General features: G+C 38.5%; 2 protein-coding genes across 2 annotated transcripts in view; one reads left to right on the top strand and one right to left on the bottom strand.

The window, feature by feature from the left end:
- LOC137975805 (transmembrane protein 248-like) overlaps positions 1-5,148 on the bottom strand; it is a 15,317-nt gene extending 10,169 nt beyond the window's left edge. The window contains exons 1-3 of the mRNA XM_068822999.1: positions 4,927-5,148; positions 4,646-4,859; positions 738-987 (exon numbers count right to left, since the gene is read on the bottom strand). Of these exons, the coding sequence (XP_068679100.1) occupies positions 738-987; positions 4,646-4,816 (421 nt within the window). The 5' untranslated portion in view covers positions 4,817-4,859; positions 4,927-5,148. The remainder of the gene's footprint in view (positions 1-737; positions 988-4,645; positions 4,860-4,926) is intronic.
- A 1,440-nt stretch (positions 5,149-6,588) lies between these two features.
- On the top strand, positions 6,589-19,635 carry LOC137975001 (max dimerization protein 3-like). Its single transcript, XM_068822030.1, has 5 exons — positions 6,589-6,806; positions 6,924-7,014; positions 7,114-7,155; positions 7,475-7,586; positions 15,094-19,635. The coding sequence occupies exons 1-5, from the start codon at positions 6,716-6,718 to the stop codon at positions 15,724-15,726; spliced, it is 969 nt and encodes a 322-aa protein (XP_068678131.1). The 5' UTR covers positions 6,589-6,715; the 3' UTR covers positions 15,727-19,635.
- The last annotated feature ends 474 nt before the right edge of the window (positions 19,636-20,109 follow it).

Below are 20,109 nucleotides of genomic sequence, written 5' to 3'. Positions count from 1 at the left end.
TCACTTTTGACCAATGAAACGTTGGTGGTTATGTTGTGAAATTGACCACGTTTTTGACAGCATACCAGCAGGTTTTGTTTACGTGCTAAAGATATTTATGAATCTGCCTAGGAATCTAGGAAAGTTATAAACATCTAACTCCCGTGAGTTTCCAAAGACACGAAATATGGAATTTGGTATACTTCATCAAGAAGAGATATGTGCTTCAGCAACTACGAGAAAAAAAAATACATGAAACCGAAGTGAAACTAGAAAGATCAAGGAGTGAATATTTCTGTGTCTAGGGCATTCTGCGCACACATGCTCTTCCATGTTCCAAGGAGCATTTAAAATCTTGATTTCAAGCAACTCCTGGATGGTAATTTACTTCATTCCAAACTTGTTGCCTTTGAATTTTTTTGTCTCCATTGCAAAACCAGCAGAGACGTTATTAGGGCGGTCATGCAAACCAGAATGCTCTCACAAAAAACCTGAGAGAGAGCATGAGAACAAACTGCCAACGTTTCATTGGTCAAAAGTGATACATAACCGGACAAACCGTTAACGTTTGAAAAGTAAAACTTCGCGCAAAATTCATCACGCTTCAAGGATGGACGTAAATGGTAGTAGATGTGTTTTGTCCAAAATCAAATAAAGTTGCGGGAAATTACTTGACTTTGGACAAATCATGTGTGCAATTATTCCCTAATTTCACTCGTCACCACTGGATTACCCATACAAATAAAATAATAACTAACCTGGCAAGGGCAGTTTCTTTGCCATCACTGTTGAGGTTATATGGGTCACATTATTAACCAATCCAAGAAAACTGTCCGAGGGAACAATCGCAAGATCCAGTCGTGGAATGCTTATGGTGGCATATCCCGCTGGGGCAATGCGGCTAGTTCCATTACTTGAATTTGCATAAACAGAATTTTGGAAGAAGCTCTGATTTCCAAAGATGCAAAACTCTGAAGAGCCCAAGTGACTGAGGAGAGAATGCCAGTTCTAAAAACACACAAAAAAATTCTGATATCAGTCAACAAAACATTTCCACCTTGAGCTGTTCAAAACTGACCTTTCTGAAGGTGTTGTGACATGCATGTTGCGAAAAATCAACTCATCCACACTCACTCTGAAACTCTTGCTGCCAAAAGTCTCTCTTGGTTTCTACAGAACTACATTACAGAGACAAGCAACATTTTTTTCATAATCTCCGTAAAGGTTAATGCCACTGATGCCATTTACATTTATCTTTAGGATACATATAAACAAAAACAACAAGCTTTACTTGCAGACTTCGTTCTGCAAATTCACAATGGTGCCTGCATTTTGTGACTGCGTTGGACAATTATCTCTCAGCTGCCCTGTACCAAAAATAATTCTTTTTTTTAAATTAATTATTAAAACAAGTAATGATAATGTTACAAGTATTGTTCTTCCATTAGTCACAGAAATTAGTTTGTTTTTTGATTTCAAAGCATGCTGCTATGAAATGTACATGAATTAGTTGAATGGTAATAAAGTTATCATCAGAATTCATTAGGTACACTGTAGATGTGACATATAAGAGACATGCACGATGCTTGCTCCACGTTTGGGATATTTGGTTCAATTATTCTAGAAAAGAACATGTCTCTTACAGATACACTGTAGCTCCTGCACTCAAGGGAGAGATGGACTAAATTCATCATCAATTTTGTTTTCATGGCAGATTGTGCATAGCCTTTCATTGGGATTCATCAATGAATGTGTCAAATCCTTCAGCCTTAGACTACACAGACTAGACTACTTAAAACTTAAAGAAGACATGTTAAAGGAATACTGACAATAACTTTTTCTGTACCCTATACTGTTCTGTTTCGCTCTATGTAAAATACACCTGTTCTCATCTTGTGTGTTTTTTGCTAGTATGCCTCCGATTCACCAATAAAATGTTTTTACTATTTAGCCTGGCCTCCTAACCAGCTTGTCTTCTTAGTTATTTAAGGACGTTTGTGCCCATTGCTACTGCGCATCATTACAGCACACGCAAATTCACATGCCACGTCATGCATCGAGCATGCGCGCTAAGTACTAAAATAAACAATGATAGGGCAGATGGCCCTTGCTATAGCTTTCCTTGGGTTTAACGATCTTGGATGTTCGGTGACCCCTACTTTTCTTTTCAGAAACAGATTTTATTTACAATTATCTCCGCATTGTCCAAAAATGAACAAAAAATCAATGTGGGAAGTTAAAAAAATTTCAAGTTTTCTTTCCTCGGGACATGGAATCCTGCCATCTTGCAGCTGCAAGGCGCATGAAACTATGGTTGCTAAATGCGAACTTGTTCTTTAAGGAACCTCAACAGTTAACTTAATTCACTTGATGGGTCCACTTAAACAAAGCTTGGTAGAGAACATTTCACTTCAAAGATGTACAGTAGTAATGTGTGGTTCCAGAAAATATCCATACCCCCACCACGGAAGACTTTTTGATTTGCACCCCCCCCTCCCCCCAGAATTTTCCGTTCCAGGGGGGTCTTTGATGACCCCCCCTCCCCTCAGGAATTTCCAGAATTTTTTTACTTATAAAAGCGAGAGTGAATTAGTTACGTAATTGCGGTAGAATTTTATTACAACAGTGTAAACATTGAGGTTAACTTTTAGAAAAATATAACGCTTTGTTACACTCATTATCCAGCTAAACTTTCAGCTTGTGCGCTATCAACTTTGCAAAGCTTAAACATTTGGGTTGCACGTCGACTGTTTCACGTTTTTGTGCGAACTTCGATGAGAACATTTCACTCGCTTAAACAACTTTGCAAACCATAGTAAATAAATCAGAAACTTACAAGGTTCCTTTGTCTACACATTTTGTCAGTTTCTTCAGGTTGATTCTTTAATATTTAGGGACCACAACAGTTGACGCGGTAGGTTTCGTGAACGTCGTCACAAAGGCGATTGTTTTACGAAGAATATTATCGACTGTCATTGTTTTTGGCGCGATTTACTTCCTTCAATGAGTAGTCAAACTCCTGTTTTAGAATTTCCAGTTTGACATAATGAACTGAACCTCAACAATCGTTTCCCGAGGCCGCAATAAATATTGCGTTTACTCAAAGAAGAGAAAACTTGAAAACTTGACTCCCGGTTCCTGTCCGTGGTCTAAATGCCACTCACAAAAAAGAAAATGTCGTTGCACACAAGCGTTGAGATGGTGGGAACTTGCGTCTTATCACATTTTCAATGAGTTACTACCCCCAGTAAAACATAAATCCTATCAAAAATGTGTTTACTGCATGTAAAGGTAGCGAAAAGTGATACTCAAGTGAACGGAAGTGTTGGTTGGACGAAAAAGAGACAAACGTGGAAGTCTGGGGACGAGACTCCAGTTGAGACCGCCATTTTAAATGTTTTGAATCCGTCCCAAATGAAAGACACATTGTTCTTAGCTTCGGGAGATTGTAGCGCTAGCTAACTCAAAGAAAAACGGAAACATTGAAGCTAATAGTATTAACTTTATCTCAAAACTGACTTTTGTTTCAAAAAATCGTCCGATAGTGTGTTTTGTGCTTCAGATCGATCGTATGTTGCTTTCAATGTTTTGTACATGGTTCGTGACCCTTTGGAAAAGTAGTTTCCCACGAAACCCCCCTATCCCTTGGAAATTACTGCCCTTTAACCCCCCCTCTCCCTCGGAATTTCCAATTGTCTTCCGTGGTGGGGGTATGGATATTTTCTGGAACCACACAATTGCAATATAAAGTCGGTGACCCCCCATTTTTTTTACCTTTCTGACATCACTAACTCATCATCTTTCCATGGTAAAATTTGCAGAAAAAAAATCAATGTTAGAAAATTTTTGTATGAACTTCCTTAAGGGGCCCAGTGCGCTTTCAATTCTTATCTAACTCTAAATTTTGTATACAGTTGTGGAGGGTACACAATAAAGTTGTTGTTGTTATCCCTTATCTAGTCACAAAGTTTTAGTAGAGTATAATTCTTTATGAGTGAATGATAAAAATTATGTTTTTTTTAATCACCTAGAAGAATTTGATCTGTTCGGATATCTTAGCTGAAAATGGTGTCTGAAAATTTTAGGGAATGAAATCTTCATTTCAGAAATTGCTAGCTGAACGTTACCTTCCAGGGAACGATTTGCTCACCTGAAACTGCTAGGTGACCTTTTTAAGTGCCAAAAATTGCAAAAATATCCGTTCCGAAAACGTAAGGTACTACTTTCCAATTCCCCTGTTTCTGAATCTTTTAGGTGATGTTGAAGTAAAGAAATCTATAGTGGCTTGCAAGGTAAAACAGAACAGTTTGACTCTCCCGAAGACATTTTTTCACCGCAGACTTATCGTTGAGTGCTCCTGTTTTGTATACCGCACATCACATACAGTTTCTCATTCTTATTTACATTCTCTGGAGTAAGATTGGATATTAGCCCGTAAAGGCATCTCTGGCAGTTGCTATCAGTCCATAAATTCTTGCCAACAAACAATTTAGCGCGGCTCTATGTTCTACCGCTACGCTAGCCACGCGTCGTCGCATGGCTGGCTCAATGGTAAAAACTACAGCTACAGTTGTTCCTGTTTTCCAATTTCAAAAGCAAAAACCAGCAAGACTTAGAATCGAAAGCAAGCTATCAATATAATTTAAGGGATGAATAAAGCTCAAACCTTGTTCGGGTTCTTTTCTACGCTATCAGTGATCCATCCGTACGTCTGCACAAAATAACCAAGGGAAAATAAGCCGATTGCAAAAGCGGCCAGACACACTGTAAACACAAAACAGGGTGGACGCGAGGCCGCAAAACCCAGCAAATTCTTGCAGCATTTGCAGTCAACCATATTTGTAGATGCTGCGTATTGTCGTCTTCTCTGAAGAAACAAACTTGGGAAGAACAATAAGATTAGCAGGTGTTGCTTCAAAATTAATTATCTACAAAGTTGAGGAGTACCTGGAAATACACGTAGTTGTAATCAAAGTATTATTCTCGCCAGCTTGAGAGCGGTGTAACAATGCCTTAACTGGATAAATGAAAGCTCCGAAAACAATTTCCTGCCTCAAAAGACAGTAGTAAAAAACCTTGTCAGGATTTCCGCATCCAAATGAAATGTAAATGTTCTCACTTTGCAGAAGTAATCGCAGTTCAGTCGGCCATGATGTAAATGACTTAGCAGCCTCGCCTTGCAAGCCACTTTTCTTCCCAAAAGATGACGTCACTAACGTGCTTTTAATCTCGTCCCCAGAGTCCGCTTTTCTTTTGGTCGACTCTGGCCACTTCCAAGCTAAGGCAGTCTGCGGTTACAAAAATAGACCTTCAATATGACTGCGCATAAATTGGAAGCGGTCAGAGTCCGTGTTCTTGGCACTGACCAAAAGAAAAGCGGACTGTAGAACTTTCTGCACCTTTCTCTTGATTTTCTTTGCAGGTGTGCGCGAGTTAGGAACCATTCTGACACAAGTCACGGCACGCTCCAGTGGCTGCATTCTTGACTTGTGCTCTTCATCCTGCGCGCAAGGTAGATGTATATGTGGCAGCAAACCCTCTCCCTTAAACCAAAAAGATACATCCCCACGCAACAGACCACAAGCTAGGTCTCGACTTTTAGCATGTCACAATGAAGAAAAAATAAAATACTAGTAATTTGCTCAAAAGTGGCAATTATTCGAAGGATATTCTACACTATTGCTGTGCATGAGCATCCACCTGCTGACAAAAGAGCCTAAGGACTGTGGGTACGAGGCACGGAGAACCAAACGGCGCGGTGAAGGACAAACGGATTAAAAAACGGGTGCTGTTTGTCCTAAACACATGAAAATGTGCTCATTCTAACTTATCTGTCAGTTCAGTCTAGAACTACAATAGCTCGATATCTCTAGATAACAGGCAGTTTTTTTTGGGCAAAAGGCAAATTTCACCCGAAGCTGAAGCTCTCCATTGGTAACCCTCATTTTCATTTGGCTTAGGCTATAATTAGCGTTGAACACCAGTTTTGTAGCCTTTGGCGTTTGGTATTCGGTGATCGGAGTTCTGAAACTGCCTCTGCCCCATGCCGGAGCCCATCGTCTTTATATATTGTGGCTACAATTCAGTCTACTCTCGCAAATCCCATGGCATTGTTTTCGATTTCTCTTAGGACAAATTCAAGTCCCAGGAAAAATTGTAAACAATGATTATGTAAAATTTTGAGGGGTAAAAGAGGTGTATTATGCGATTCTAGAAAGTAGAGAATAGATGCTTTTAAAGCATTTCTATGTAGCAAAGAAGGAAAGAAAAATTTGTAGCGGTCTTGTTATATTTTGCTTTTTTAACCACTAGTCTTTCGCGTGTCTTTCTTCGAAGTAAAGTCAGGACAGTTAAAGAATCAGGCCACCTTCATTACCCTTATTTGGAGGGTAGTAATTTTGTATTTTCCTATTGTTAATATATTTGCATTTTAAAAAAATGGGTGTGTTTGTGTACAAGTGCGATCGAGGCTAAGCCACATGGCTGCCTCGACTGACCACGTGGGCATCAACTGTGACGTTTCAGTAAAAATGAGGCTTTTGATTGGATTGTATTGTTTTAGGTGTCAATCAAAGAATCAATTTGTGCGTTCCAGCACTTCTAGCTCTTTTGTTCGTTTGGTGTTGTTGTTAGCTGTGAGTGCACATGGATTGATCGACGGCTAGTCGGGTGGAATAACGCGCTACGGCACCGCAGATCGTCAGCAAGAAATCGCCGATTCTTCTTTCCGCGCGTTATGAGTCTAGACACGCTGCTAGAAGCCGCTAAGTTTTTGGAATCCTCATCCTCAAAAGGAACATCGAAAGATGATTCTGCAATCGCACGTGGTATGATCGAGTAGCCATGTGCAAATATTCAGTTGGTGTGCGAAGACGCTCCGCTATTTTGAAATTGCGGCTTCGATCTTCGACAGTTATCGCCTAATGTTCCCTTCTTTTATTTAGTTCATCACTCTACGCAAATCTGCACGGAAAGAAGACGAGCGATTTCAGAATGCGAGAAGTTTGAAGGAGTCCTAGGTCGTAGACCTGGAGGGTAAGTCTGAATGTTGTTGTCGTTTCGCGGATTGAAGCAGTTGTTTGTTCTCGAAGGGAAAGAGGCAAACGTCTTGATGTGATGTTTTTTGAATCTCAGGGCTGGGACCAGGGAAACGCACAACAAGCTCGAGAAAAACAGGTCAGTGTGATTTTCGACAAGTGAGACTTTGTTCAGTTCGAAATGTACATGGACGCGCTTTGAAGTATATTTTTGAAGATGGCCGTTCTCTAAGCTCCTACGATTATTATAAAGAAACCTGATTTACCGTACAAAATTAAAGGCAGGTTTTTTTACTGCCGCATTTCTCAGAAAACGCGTAAAATAGTGTTTTAGGTTGTCTATATTTGCTGGAAAACGCGATCTTCTGTAAGCAAGAAGAAATATTTCGTGAGGTGCTGAAATGGGATCTTGATCGCAAATGATGGAGCACATGAAGAATTTGTATTTCCACTTTTAGGCGGGCGCATTTGAAAGAATGCTTTGATATATTGAAGAGAGAAGTTCCTTCACTGGAGGATAAGAAGACATCGAATTTGAACATCTTAAGAAGTGCGCTAAAGCACATCCAGGTGGGTATGATTTTCTTCCTTTTGAGCGATCAAGGTTGTACAGTGAAAGCACTGCCTAGCAAAATGTGCCGGCGTCATGTTGTTTTGGTTAATTTAAATTTGAAAAGCTATTGTATTGAACATGAACAAGTTTGGGCACAACAAACCACTAAGTGAGGCAGATTTCAGATTGGAGAATTTTTTTCTTGCGTTTTCAATGACCTTTAAGCCCATGTGTGCGAAGAATAATATTTTTAATTGTATCGAATATCAAAGTCTTGGTATCGTGAGATTATCACTTCGCGTATGTGTTTCAAGCTGCTCATTTTGTAGGCGTTTGTTCCATATATTTTACGGACGATCAAATTTACATCGACAGACAAGAATATGAAAGGAACAAGTTGACCCTGAAATTCAGTTTAATTTCCAACAGATTGCAAGTATTCATAAAAAAAAAAGTTTGCAGCGGTTGGCTTTGCTGTCACGAGAGAAAGTTTTCTGTTTTGATTTTCACGGTCGAGTAAGTTTTAGTATATTTTGGAATGTTGCCTCATTTATGACTAAAAAGTTTTGTTAGAACTCAATAGAGGGCTGTCACGGCTATACTGAGGTGATAGTTCAAGGCTGTGTCGAGTGGTGAAGAAATGTATTTTGCGTAGTTTACGTGAAATTCCATCACATACCAGTACGGGTCTTGAACTGTAGAGCCCGGTATTGCTGTCTTGAGAGATTTATCTTCGCCATTGTCAGCTTTCTTTGTTTACAACGGAATCATGTGATGTCTTGGTTTCTTTTTGTATTGGTTCCCGGTGACTAGCCATCAACTTACGCATACCTTGAGGACACATTTAAAGAGAGCATTGACGTTTGTTTGTTACGCTGTGACATTTTTGAGACGTTAAAAAGAAAAGGACTGTAAGTCTTCAGATTTTGATTTGCTCTCTCTGATGAAGACAGTTCATTATTTTGAACTTCTGTTACACTGATGCGTAATTGGAAATTCCTTGGCTGAGAACCGCTAATTTGTTTTAGTGATTTCTTAATGCATCTGTCGAGAGTGCAGATGGACTAGTGTTAAAAAATTTGAGAACGTGTTTTTGGATTTTTTAAATCCCAGTGCAAACACAGTTTCATGTGAATCAACATGTGTCACGGTAATAGCACATTAGTTCAGCAAGTTTGGTGTAAAGCAGGCATGTGTACTGCCTTTTAAGAGGATTTGTTATTTAACAACTATTCACCGAAGTGGAGTTGTGGATATTTACCAACCACCACTAGCTGCCAACACTGAGGTGAATAGTTTTAGTATATGCTTAAACAGTGAGATAATATAGCACCAAAAAGATGATTTTAACTCATTAGGCCTGATTTTCACTAGCGACGCAAGCATAAGCACAAGCAACACACGCAGGCACATTTACTTGTTGTTTTAGTGTCCATTGTTCGAACAAAAAGCTCTAATAAACAACAAGCTACTGAGTTTGTGTTTGCTTCTTGTGCTTATGCTTGCGTCGCTTGTGAACCCAGGCTTTTTTCCGCCAATGATTACAATATTTTCGGGCACAATCATGTGTGAGTTGTTGCTCAGAGGTGAATAGCAAAGGATATCTGGAGTTTGAGCAGCCAATCAGAGCTCTCTTTGAATGCTATCCACTGTTTTAGGATTTTCTAACTATGATTATATAATGAATAATTAATTAATGGCTGACTGCTCAACTTTTAACTTCAACTGACAAAACCAATAGGAAAATATTTTTCTCAAGAGCAACTGTTTATACTGATGGGAGATTTCAAGCTAAAATGAAGTGGTACATATGTTATGAAGGCTGTGTGGTAGACAAAACTTTTTCATTCACAGACACTTCTCTTCTACGGCCAATACATGTTTACAAAAGACTGCACATCTGAGTTATACATACTTTCAAAGTCAACATTAGCTGCAGTGAAGATTTCTATCTTGATAACACCATCATTAAGGATTAAGAGTACAGTACTTTAAAACAAAAACAATGCAAAAAATGTGTAAATTAGTCATTCACCAACTTAGCTCCTATCTTGAGCTACACATGCCAAGTTGTTGCGACCTTGATAAATCTTCTCAACACACATCTGACCGGAGTGGTTCTGAACACTTAACATCAGCTGCCTACAACACCAGTTGCCGATATTTTTGGCAAAATTGAATTTACGAATTAAGTGACTAAGCAAATCCTGTTAATGCAGATTAGCCAAGATGTCTTCATGTGGAAACTCATCATAGCTTTGATTTGGTTCCCTGCAATGTTGTACTCAAAGTAGTCTAAATGCTATATCCTTATTCTGTTGCCTTGACAATGCAAAAACAAGCCAGAATAATTAATTGTCAGTTGTTAATACGTGATTGAATGCAGTAGCTCTTTCATTCCCACTTATCAGTGTCACTACCATTCAAAATTGAGAAAAAAAGTGACAATGCATTGTTGAACAAGAAAACAAAAGTTTGTTGAATGCCATTCAATGATAACATTTTAGGACTGGAGTAAGAGCAGAAAAAAACAGCTGTTACCATCTTACTGTAATTTGGGAAGGGAAATGGTTGCTAAGTTTCCTAAAAAGATAATGTTTACAAATAAATCTACCATTACATTTGTCCATGCTTGGAATTACCAAAGCCATTTAATGCCCAAGAATGAACATGCACTTTGGTCATAAAGTGAATTAAAATCTGTAGGACAGGAAATACAACTGTTGTGCATTCTCCATCAGATGGGGATCTGTTTATCAGAGGGGAAAAATTTATGATAATTTTGGAACTTGCCAGGTTATCAGGATGTAGTAAAAGGTCTCATAGCTCTGCTGGGTTTTGCTACCTACATAGATAACGAGTTTCAGGGAGAGGGTGACTGGAGAAATTGAGTGAGTGCCAAAGATGTGAGCCTTCTGGAAGAGGGGGGGTCATGCTCACCTGGAAAAATATTAAATCTAAGTGATCCTAGATCATTTTTCCCACATTCTGAGGTTATTTAATGACTCGCGTTACAATGACAAATTTACACGAGCAATAGGGATCCACATTCACAGTTGTCCGGTCGTCCCAGACAACTAAAAACCCGTCTGGACGAGTATAATAACTCTAACGGTCCTCCTCCATTGGACGAGTGAAGTTTTAATAAATAGGGAGCTTAAGCACACGCAGTTTTGAGACGCGAACAGCGACCAAAAGTGAGCTCTTTTTCCTTTCAACTTGTCTTCACACAACCACATTTACATTGCCAAGTATCTTTTCGTAATTAGAGATGATACCTAATCTGGGAGACAGCACTGTCCTGGCACTCAAAATGTTCTCTTCCGGTTGCCATCCATGTCTCCATTAAATGTTATAATATAGAACATGGTACTTTTGTTCTGATCGCTTTTCGTTTATGTAAGATGAACAATGGTAAACAGTCTTGTCGTTCAATAGGTAGTAGGCCATGTAGGCCATGAGTGTGACAGAAGCTCAAGTCACTTAATACTTATAGATTTTCTAGTCAATCAAACTAGGTGGCAAAAATCAGCCAGAGCAAATGTAAAACACAAAAACCTTGAACATGCGACGAAGAAATATTCGACAAGCGTACCTTTCACTTTCTTCCCTCGGTGACAGCCGTCTTCGATGCTTCAGCAAACGTATTTGTTTGCTTTCACACGGGGAAGCATTAAATTTAGAATAAGGCTTTTTCACATCAACAATTACTGCTTTTGGGGTGTACGCTTTCGAGGGGGATGAAAATAGACACATGTCTAGAATTGAGAACACATATAAGAAAAAAACCTAAGCTTACACCAGAAAATTGAAATTTAAAGAAAAGTTGGCCGGCAAAAATAAAAGGTGGATGGGTTCCTCAAACGTGAAAACCTGACTGCTATATTGTCTGTTCGGGTCTGTCATTTTACCAAGGAGGACTTCAAGCGGGATTTTCGGGTATATGAATATTGCAATTATTGGTCTTGGTGACATTCACTTCATACGGAAATCTCAGTCAACTAGTTCAAAATATCATTATATTTATTGGAGGGAGAAAACTAAATCAGGCCATATATAGACGACTTTCACTGTTATGCGCTAATAAACATAACTTGAAATGGGGTTTCAGTTAGTTTGCAGTGTAGAAACTACTGAAATGATTTACTGTTACCATTTGATGAAAATATATAATTGATCGTTTGTTTTGAAGTTGTAACAGGGATTTCGTAGAAAGCCACAGTAGACAGATTAAACTTGATTTCCAGGCATGTATTTCACAGCAATGAGCATGGGATAGCACTGCAGGCTCTCTTTCGCTTTGTAAAACTCTTGCATATAACTCACATATAAAACCCTGTTTAACAACCACAAGGTTAATCTGTTCAGAGGTGGAGCCAATATCAATACAATTTAGCCTCTGGATTAAGATTCAAGTCTACAAAGTAATGTGGCTCTCCTCACCTGTGTTTTTCTTCTTTTATCAATTACATTTAGTCAACCGAAGAAATCCTTGACTATTGCTACGTCATAGCCTCGTTTGCATACACGAAAACAAAGATGGCAGATTTAAATTTAAATTTGCCCATTTTTCAAGCATTATTGTTGGCTATTTAAACACATTTAGTCCAAATGAGTGGTCAAATATGACAATACAGGTAAAGAACTTTCGGTTCAGAGAAACTTTTCCTAGACCGTACTTTCCCTTTAGTGATAAAGTAATTATAGACCCGTAAAAAAATTAAAACTAATAAAAATTGAAAACCTACTAACTGTAAACTAATGGTATCCTAGTAAAACCTAAGATCCCAAGGCATTAGAACACAAAAAAATTAAAACCAAGGTGAAAGAAATTTCTTTCTGTTATGAGTTACAAAGAAAGCAGTTCAACTGTTCCAGCAATCTTCCATAACTTTTTAACGCCTACAGCAACTGTCCACTCCTATAACACCAGAAATTCTGCTAAGCTTAATTTTTACTGACCACAAGTTAGAACTAACATAGGCAAATTTACTTTTAAGTACTCTGCTTCTGTCATGTGGGAAACTGTCCCCTTGGCACTAAAAAAAGCAAAAACATTTAACAAGTTTAAGAAACTTTATAAGGCCCACCTGATCTCTTGTCAATCAAATAATGTATGTTCTGTTTAATGGTCAAATGTATAGCACTTAACTATTTAATAATAATAATGGAGCTTGTTTAAAATGAAATAATAATAATAATAATAATAATTGTCTTCTTATATTTTTGTGTTTGTTACCGCTGCTGTTGTTGATGACGTGTCGTTCTTTTCTTTTGTTTTTGTTTGTCGTTGTTGCTATTGTTGTTGTCTGTTTGTTTGTATGTTCCTTTTCATTTTTTTCCCCCTTTTGCTAAGCTTGTCCTGTATAGATTTCTTGCGTGATTCAGTATATCTCTAACATGCTTAAGTTATATACATGTAATTTTCTTCTGTACATTAGTCCTAGGCTCTACTAACGTTTTCTACTATATCCCAGTAAAGCTCAGTGTCATTTCTTTGCTTACTTAAAAGTAGGTGGTGGTCAACTAGAAAGCCTTCGCTACTTTGACCACCATACACATTTTATGACCTGTACTGTAATTATTTTATCTTGTAACCATGTGTTGTGACTATACTTTTCTTTCTACCAGGGTATGTTAATGTTATGTAAATAGTGTGAAATAAATGAACCATGAACCATTTATTTCTAAATTATTTAGATCTGAACTGTGAGTGTAGTGAGATTTAGTAAAACTTTTGCAATATACTTTTAGTACTATGAGGCGCTGTTAGGGGGGGTGCCCATGTCCTCCGTCTGAATTTCACAGCTAGCTATGTCGCAATTTCGGAACATTCTTGTGTCGCCTGTCGAAATTTCATTAATAAGTTTTAACTCGTTGCCCCTCTGACAATCCCCATTCGCTGGAACGATGCCAACGGAACATACGGCCTCTATCTTTATTACTTTTACACCCAGGGTTTTGAGACCTTTTTTAATGTTTAATACCTATTCAGACTACTTGGAATAGTTGTTGAAGTCAATGAAATTCCATCTAGTAAACTATACAAGTGAATAAAGGCCTAATCTGGCAAAGCAATCGAGCTATAATAGCGTTTCTACAATTCTGGTAGTGCAAGAGTCTAATGTTTCTTCCGAGTTCAACTCTGATTTAGTCGTCAGACTGTACTTTTCTGTAACTATAACAACCCAGGAGGAAGGACATTATCAACCATTCATTATCCGCAAGGCATGCATTTACAAAAGGTCTGTGAAAAATCATAGTTAGTAGAGGGGAATGGTTATGAAACTCGGCAAACTTCAAAGGGTTAAACAATAGCGCGGTCTCTGATGCTGAACAGACCCGTCACGTGACTCTGGCCGTGCACAAGTTCGGCACTCCGACGACTCGCTTATGACTCTGATAGTGATGTATTTCAATAACTCGCTTACGATTTGGAACACCGAGATGAACGCGATCAATAGAGAAAAAAGTATCTCTCTGACAGACTGATGGAGTGCCGCACGTGGATCATGCAGGGAGAACATGATACGCAAAGCGGAAAAGTCCTCAAATGGAGTGATGCACTGAATACGTCAATCACATGAAATGAACAATCAAAACAGCAGTAACATGAGATGTATTTCTGTTCGCCTTTATTGGACCCTTATTTGCCATAATTGGCCATTATTGTTAACAATGATCATTATTAAGTAATTACGATGAATTGTGTACGCGCAAATGTTCCGCGGTCCGCAGAACATTCACAATTCTGAAATTCGCTGTCGGTCAGTCTTGACATTTGTGTCACTTTCGCTAATTCGTTGTAATAGTCTGTCGGTCGTCGCCAGTTGGTGGCTATCATGTCGCTGGTTCAAAGCCATGTCGCTTGTCGGAATTTACCCCTAACAGGGCCTCTACTATGAGGTGTTTTTCGTTAAATTACAACAGGTTTGTACAAAAGTTGGGCAGGATCAACTCAGATCAATTTGGATTGCTCACTTTGGATCAAGCGAAAAAGGGTTTTGTAAAGGGCTAGGGTGATTTCTCAAGGCCTTATCATTTTGTTTACATCAATCTAAGGTGAGCAGTCTGAGTTGATCCAAGTTGATCCGGTCCGACTTTTGTACCTGCCCAATGAATACAAAGGTCTCAAGATATAAGACTTCAACTTTCTAAAAGCTTCTGTTCAAATATTTCTTAAGCTATGTGGTGTCAAAGTACAAAGCAGACACTTATTTTTTAAAGAGATGTTACATTATCTAAAGCAGTAAATGCCTTTTTAGTACCCTAATAGTACCAGTGACATTTGTTCCCTCCATATGGACCCATCAGCACAGGTGGACTCATATCTAAGGGAAATGCATATCACCGTGGCATCATCACAACTTAATGCAAATATGAGATCCAGGTGACATGCGCATATTTCTGGAATTGAAATATGTAGATTTTGATTAAAAATACATAAAAGTCGCATTTAGTACATTTCAATCATAATTTACCACCTGTGAACTAATAATTTTATTTTGTATTCTCCTGTTTTAGGTGCTAAAAAAGCGTGAACGCGATTATGAAGCTGAGCGGGACCTCTTAAAGACAACAAATAACTCCATCAAACAGAGGCTTCTTGCACTTAGAAAGGAAGTCGGTTTTCAACAAGAATTGGCCAAGACTTCCCAACAAAATGGTATCAGTTGTATGTCTTCTCAACCTCCTGCTGATGCAACCATTGATGCAAAGGTAAATTTGCAAAGTGTTGAAAGCCAAGCTTCCCCTGTGTCTGTGGCAACACAGACATCATTCACCTCTGGAGAAGAGGTGCGTTCACCTCTGGAGTCAGACACAAATAATGCTAGGGCTTCCAGAGTTAACACGACCAACGCAGGTGGTCAACACATTGGGATGGTGGATGATAGTGTTGAAGTCAAGAAGGAACTTTTTGTTGACGATGAGGACGAGGATGTGGATGTTGAAGGAGAAGTCACTGATGACAACACTGAAGATGTGGATGCTTTGATTAAGACTGAGGGGAGAAAAAATAGCAGTGAAGAGAAGGCTGAGGAACCTAAAGCTACTGCTGGGAGGTCAACTAAGAAGAAAGCTGTGGAGGGCGATGATGGTAATAAATTAGATGCCAAAAAATCCAATATTCAATGCTGTGCTCGCATCAGCTGTTGAGCATACGGTAGGTCTGTGGGTGCTGTTAGAGTGTGTATGTGTGTGTGTAAGTGGTTATGAGAGTGTTGTGGCAGGAGGCATACTCTTAAGATTGTTTTGTTTAATTTGTTGGGCTCGATACTTATTGTGTGTTTTTAATCTCAGATAGAAAGCCCCTATATTTTCAAAGATTAAAATGCCTGTGTCTCATTTTCTTTTTTTGGGGTTTCACTTTCAAGCAAATGAAAATTAAACCTTTAATTCCAAAGCCAAGGGGATCTTCATTTGGCAAGTTAGTTTGCTTAATTAATTTAACCATTTGACACCCAAACCGGCCTAAACTGGCCAGACTCTGTAATGCCAGACGATTTTGCTCGTCAAGGGAGAAACCCTGGGAGTCAATGGGTTGAAGTGCAATTGTAGATGTGAGGGGGAAGTGATCCTTTTACTTACCTGAACAATTTAGGCAATTGTCTCTTACAGACACCTGAAAAATTCGGCTGGCTTCAATGGAGTTCAAATAATCATGTCTATTTTTTCAAGTCCTTTAATGGGAATCGATGATCCTAACAATTTGATCTGCTATCTCCCAACTGAGTGGCTTCATAAATCAGTTTGTAGAGCATTGCACCAGCATTGCAGAGGTAACAGGTTCAAATTCAATTGAAGGCACGTAAAATTTTTTCAGGTCTATGAGAGACAATTGCTTAACTTGTCCAGATACATGTAATTGCAAGGATCACTTCTCCCTTTTATTCAGTTTGTTTAGTTTTCTGATTTAGGCTCCAAAAGGTTGGGTGTTCAATGGTTAAAGATAAAACATAAGTGATTTTTCAGCCTCCTTGATTGTACAATGTATTGTTGGGTTACCACTCAACAAACAGCTGGTTAATATAATATGATTTTATTTTCTGTCCTAATGAAATTTACAAAAAACTTGGTTTATTGGTGACTCAGAATCTTAATCTTTCTCCATGCATTTATTTCACTCAAAAATAATATCTGAAGCATCACTGAGTTCTGTATTTTGGTACAGTACACATACCAGATGTGATCGCAATTGTACCAAGTTATTGAATAAGTAACTTTAATATGAGGTTGGTTAGTTACTTAAAAAAAACAAAGATCATAATGTTTATAATGGTAGTTCTTTTTTTTTCTTTTCCTGCTGTTTAACAGTAAATTGTTAGGGGTATTTTTAGAGTGTGTACAGCTTTTAAATATTGAAATGGTTTAATAGTAGATCAGGTCCTCTTTATATATAATTATATCTGTTCCCACTTATTCACTGCTCTGAATTTGTTGACATTCCTGTTGGTAAAATTAATATTCTAATGTTACTCCCTTGGAAAGTACAATGAAAAAAGATAATATCTCTCCCATGTCAACGTGTTTTGAACTTGCCATGAAACAAATATCATTTCATGCAGTTAATGGCAAGGTGTTGTTAATTAAAAGAGGTTGTATGCATATTATTCTCAGTAAAGAATAATTATTTTCTAGAGTTGTGATTGGCTCATCAAATCTCAGGGCAAAGTTCAAGCTTCAAACAGCATAACTTGCACAAATCTTTTTGCAGCTTGCATAACTAAACGGGCTTAGGATAGAAAATTCACAAAGGAAATAATCATCGTGGCCTCAAAATCTCGGATTGAATTATTCTGAAGCAGTAATTTCTGCAATATGTGTCTGCAGTTTGATGGGATAACCTAAGTAAAAAGAAGGAAGAAGTGAGGCTTGGGAACGGCTATGCATCCAACCTCTTTATTTGCTTGATAACCTGTCATAAGTGAACCTATGATTCTTCCTCTTCGTAAGAGGAAAAATTTATTGTCATTATTGTTGGAATTTATAAGCCAAACATCGATAGACACTGGCATGTGGCTTGTGAGGAGGTAACTGTGGAAATTGAGTTCAAAGAGAAAGGAGATTATTCTGTTTTCACTTGTGTCTTAGATCGACCAAAGGCAGATAAAAAATTTTCTGTTTTCCTCAAAATGGTACAGTCAGTCTTGTGGCCAGTCATAGGTTTTTGCAACATCGGTGAGCTTTGGAAACCAAGTGTTGATAAGAGCTGGTTCTTATAACAACAGCACAATGCTCCAACATGGTCGTTGCAGAAAATAAAAAGGCGAAAAATTGCGATGTCTGACCACAAGAAATGTACTTTCGGGTTGTTTCTTTCTACTTCTGCCTTTGACCCCCTTTTTTTCCCTTCCAAGTGAAATAAAAAAAGCCTGTCAGTTCTTCCAACGTAATTAATGGTGTGCTTGATGCACAAAGAAAAACTCAAAGAGTTTCATCTGCTGGTCAGATGAAATAGGCCTTTCTAGCCATTCAAAGCGAGAAATAGGCCTGCTAATGTCTTTGATGCTGTATGACTTTGTTTCACTTGTTAGTAGGTAAATTGAACTTGTAAGCAGTGGATAAATGGCATAAGTAATATCTCCACATCTTTTTTTTTACCGTTTTCAAAGTTATGTTGTCTCCATTGATCTCCATGCTCTATCACTCAATGGACCTCTTTAGCTTGTACGATTTGTTTTTCCCATTTCAGACCACGTGATGTTCCCAAGGGAATTTTTTTTTTTGTTTTTTCATAAGTTATGCATACATATGCACGTGCAGAAGACGACATTTGAAAGAAACTGTTCCCTGGAGTAACATCACGTGGTCTGAAATGGGAAAACAAAATGTACAAGCTAAAGAGGTCCATTACCCCCGCACTTTCCGAGGGTTCTTCAGTACTTGCTATAATCGTGACTCAATACCGACAGTAGTTAAACATAATGTTACTGTCATTGAAACGAAACAGGAAATCGTTGGTTTTGTGTAGGTGGTCTAAAAAAGAAAATAAGTGACGTTGCATGTTTGGTAAGGCAAATGGCCTTTCATAGTCAGAATGTCAGAGCAAATATTTGGAAGTTCCACTGATGCAAATATTATCACTATGCCCTCCTCTCCCTGCGAGTGTCATTTTCATTTAGATTTGATTTTAATCAGTCCACTCACAACTTACGAAGGAAGCAGTCCCCAGTTCACAGTCTGGAGTAATTTACCCAGTGGAGAACTCGTTATAGCGATATTTCTCGTTACGTCAGCACATTGTTATTATTATGCCACCCAGAAGCTAATTTGGCTGTTGAGACTTCTTTTGTTCCGTGGTTGGCAAATTTCAATATCAAAAGGAATGTGACGTCAATGTTTGTAAACAAGAAATATCGCTGTAGCTTTTGTAAGTGATTAATATACACATCAAATGCATGTTAAGCTCCCTTCGGAGTGTTACGCTTCAAACAACTGGTCAAAACTCGTTGTCTATCAACACGAGGGGAACCGTCAACTATACTTGTCAGTTCCAGAATGTCGTAAAGGCTCTGCTTATCAGAATTGAAATGAATTATCAAATTGAATGATAGCTAACTGGTGAAAACATTGTGAACCAATTGTGAGCTCAGCGGGGGGTCTTGAGTGTCCAATTTAGCGAAGCAAGCAGAAGGTTCAAGCTAATGAAACGGTAACAGTGATCAAGGATACTTTGTCCACCAGTATTTATGGTTACTACAAAAAAGGGATTGGGAAAGCGAGATTCGTCGAGCTTCCTGGTCGCTTCTGTCGAGGCCTGTAACAACATATTTTAAGGCGTGATCTTTGATGACTTGTCATTGGACCCTTCCAGCAGCACCTTGGAACTTTTCGCTTATTTGCTCTGGCGTCTTTCACCAGATTATTGAAGCTTAAGGTCATCGATTTTTGCAGACCATGCGTGTAGATCTATATATCATACGGTGTATTTATGCTATAGTATACATTACTGTGTACTGGTGTCAAAATAGTTAGTTGCAGTCGCTACTATGTAGCTAACGTAACGGGGTCTGGAAAGTGTTGTCAATAAACAGACCATGCGGGTCTGTCCATTTTAGGACAGAATATTGTTGTCAAGCTGTATTTTAACCTACCTTTAAATTGCTTTCCCAAAATTTGTAACAACCTTCAAGTCCCAGTTGTGAATTTAATGTTCCAACTACCATGAATGGCTGTTTTTACGATATAAGACGAACAAATTGTCTGATGTGGTAACCGGACGAACAAATTTTTAGACGACTTAGTCGTCTAGAATTTGCCCGTCTAGGGAAGCGATTTTGCGTCGATGTTTTGCCCATTGAATTATTCACTGCGGGGAAGTGGAATGACTAGCGATAGTTCATGGGGAGTTTTCAATATGGCGGCGTAGGGAGGCATATCTATGTCAAAATTCAATGATCAGTATTTGAAATAAAATCGTCCAAATCATGAATGCATCAATCCAAATGCTGAATGGCAACATGCCGATTCTGCAAATGGCCATCACGGAAAGAATCATAACGCGAAAAGGCATAACGCAAATAGCCGTAACGCGTATAG

Source organism: Montipora foliosa, chromosome 11 (assembly GCF_036669935.1).
Source record: "Montipora foliosa isolate CH-2021 chromosome 11, ASM3666993v2, whole genome shotgun sequence".
NCBI classification, from domain to species: domain Eukaryota; kingdom Metazoa; phylum Cnidaria; class Anthozoa; order Scleractinia; family Acroporidae; genus Montipora; species Montipora foliosa.
Note: the sequence above shows the minus strand (reverse complement) of the source record. Positions and strands in the feature narration are given on the sequence as shown.

Bases quoted from the DNA above. Each gene is read 5' to 3' on its own strand.
- LOC137975001 (XM_068822030.1), top strand. From the start codon at position 6,716: ATGAGTCTAGACACGCTGCTAGAAGCCGCTAAGTTTTTGGAATCCTCA. The intron at 7,015-7,113 runs GTAAGTCTGAAT...TTTGAATCTCAG, and splicing joins CTAGGTCGTAGACCTGGAGG to GGCTGGGACCAGGGAAACGC. The intron at 7,156-7,474 runs GTCAGTGTGATT...TTCCACTTTTAG, and splicing joins AACAAGCTCGAGAAAAACAG to GCGGGCGCATTTGAAAGAAT.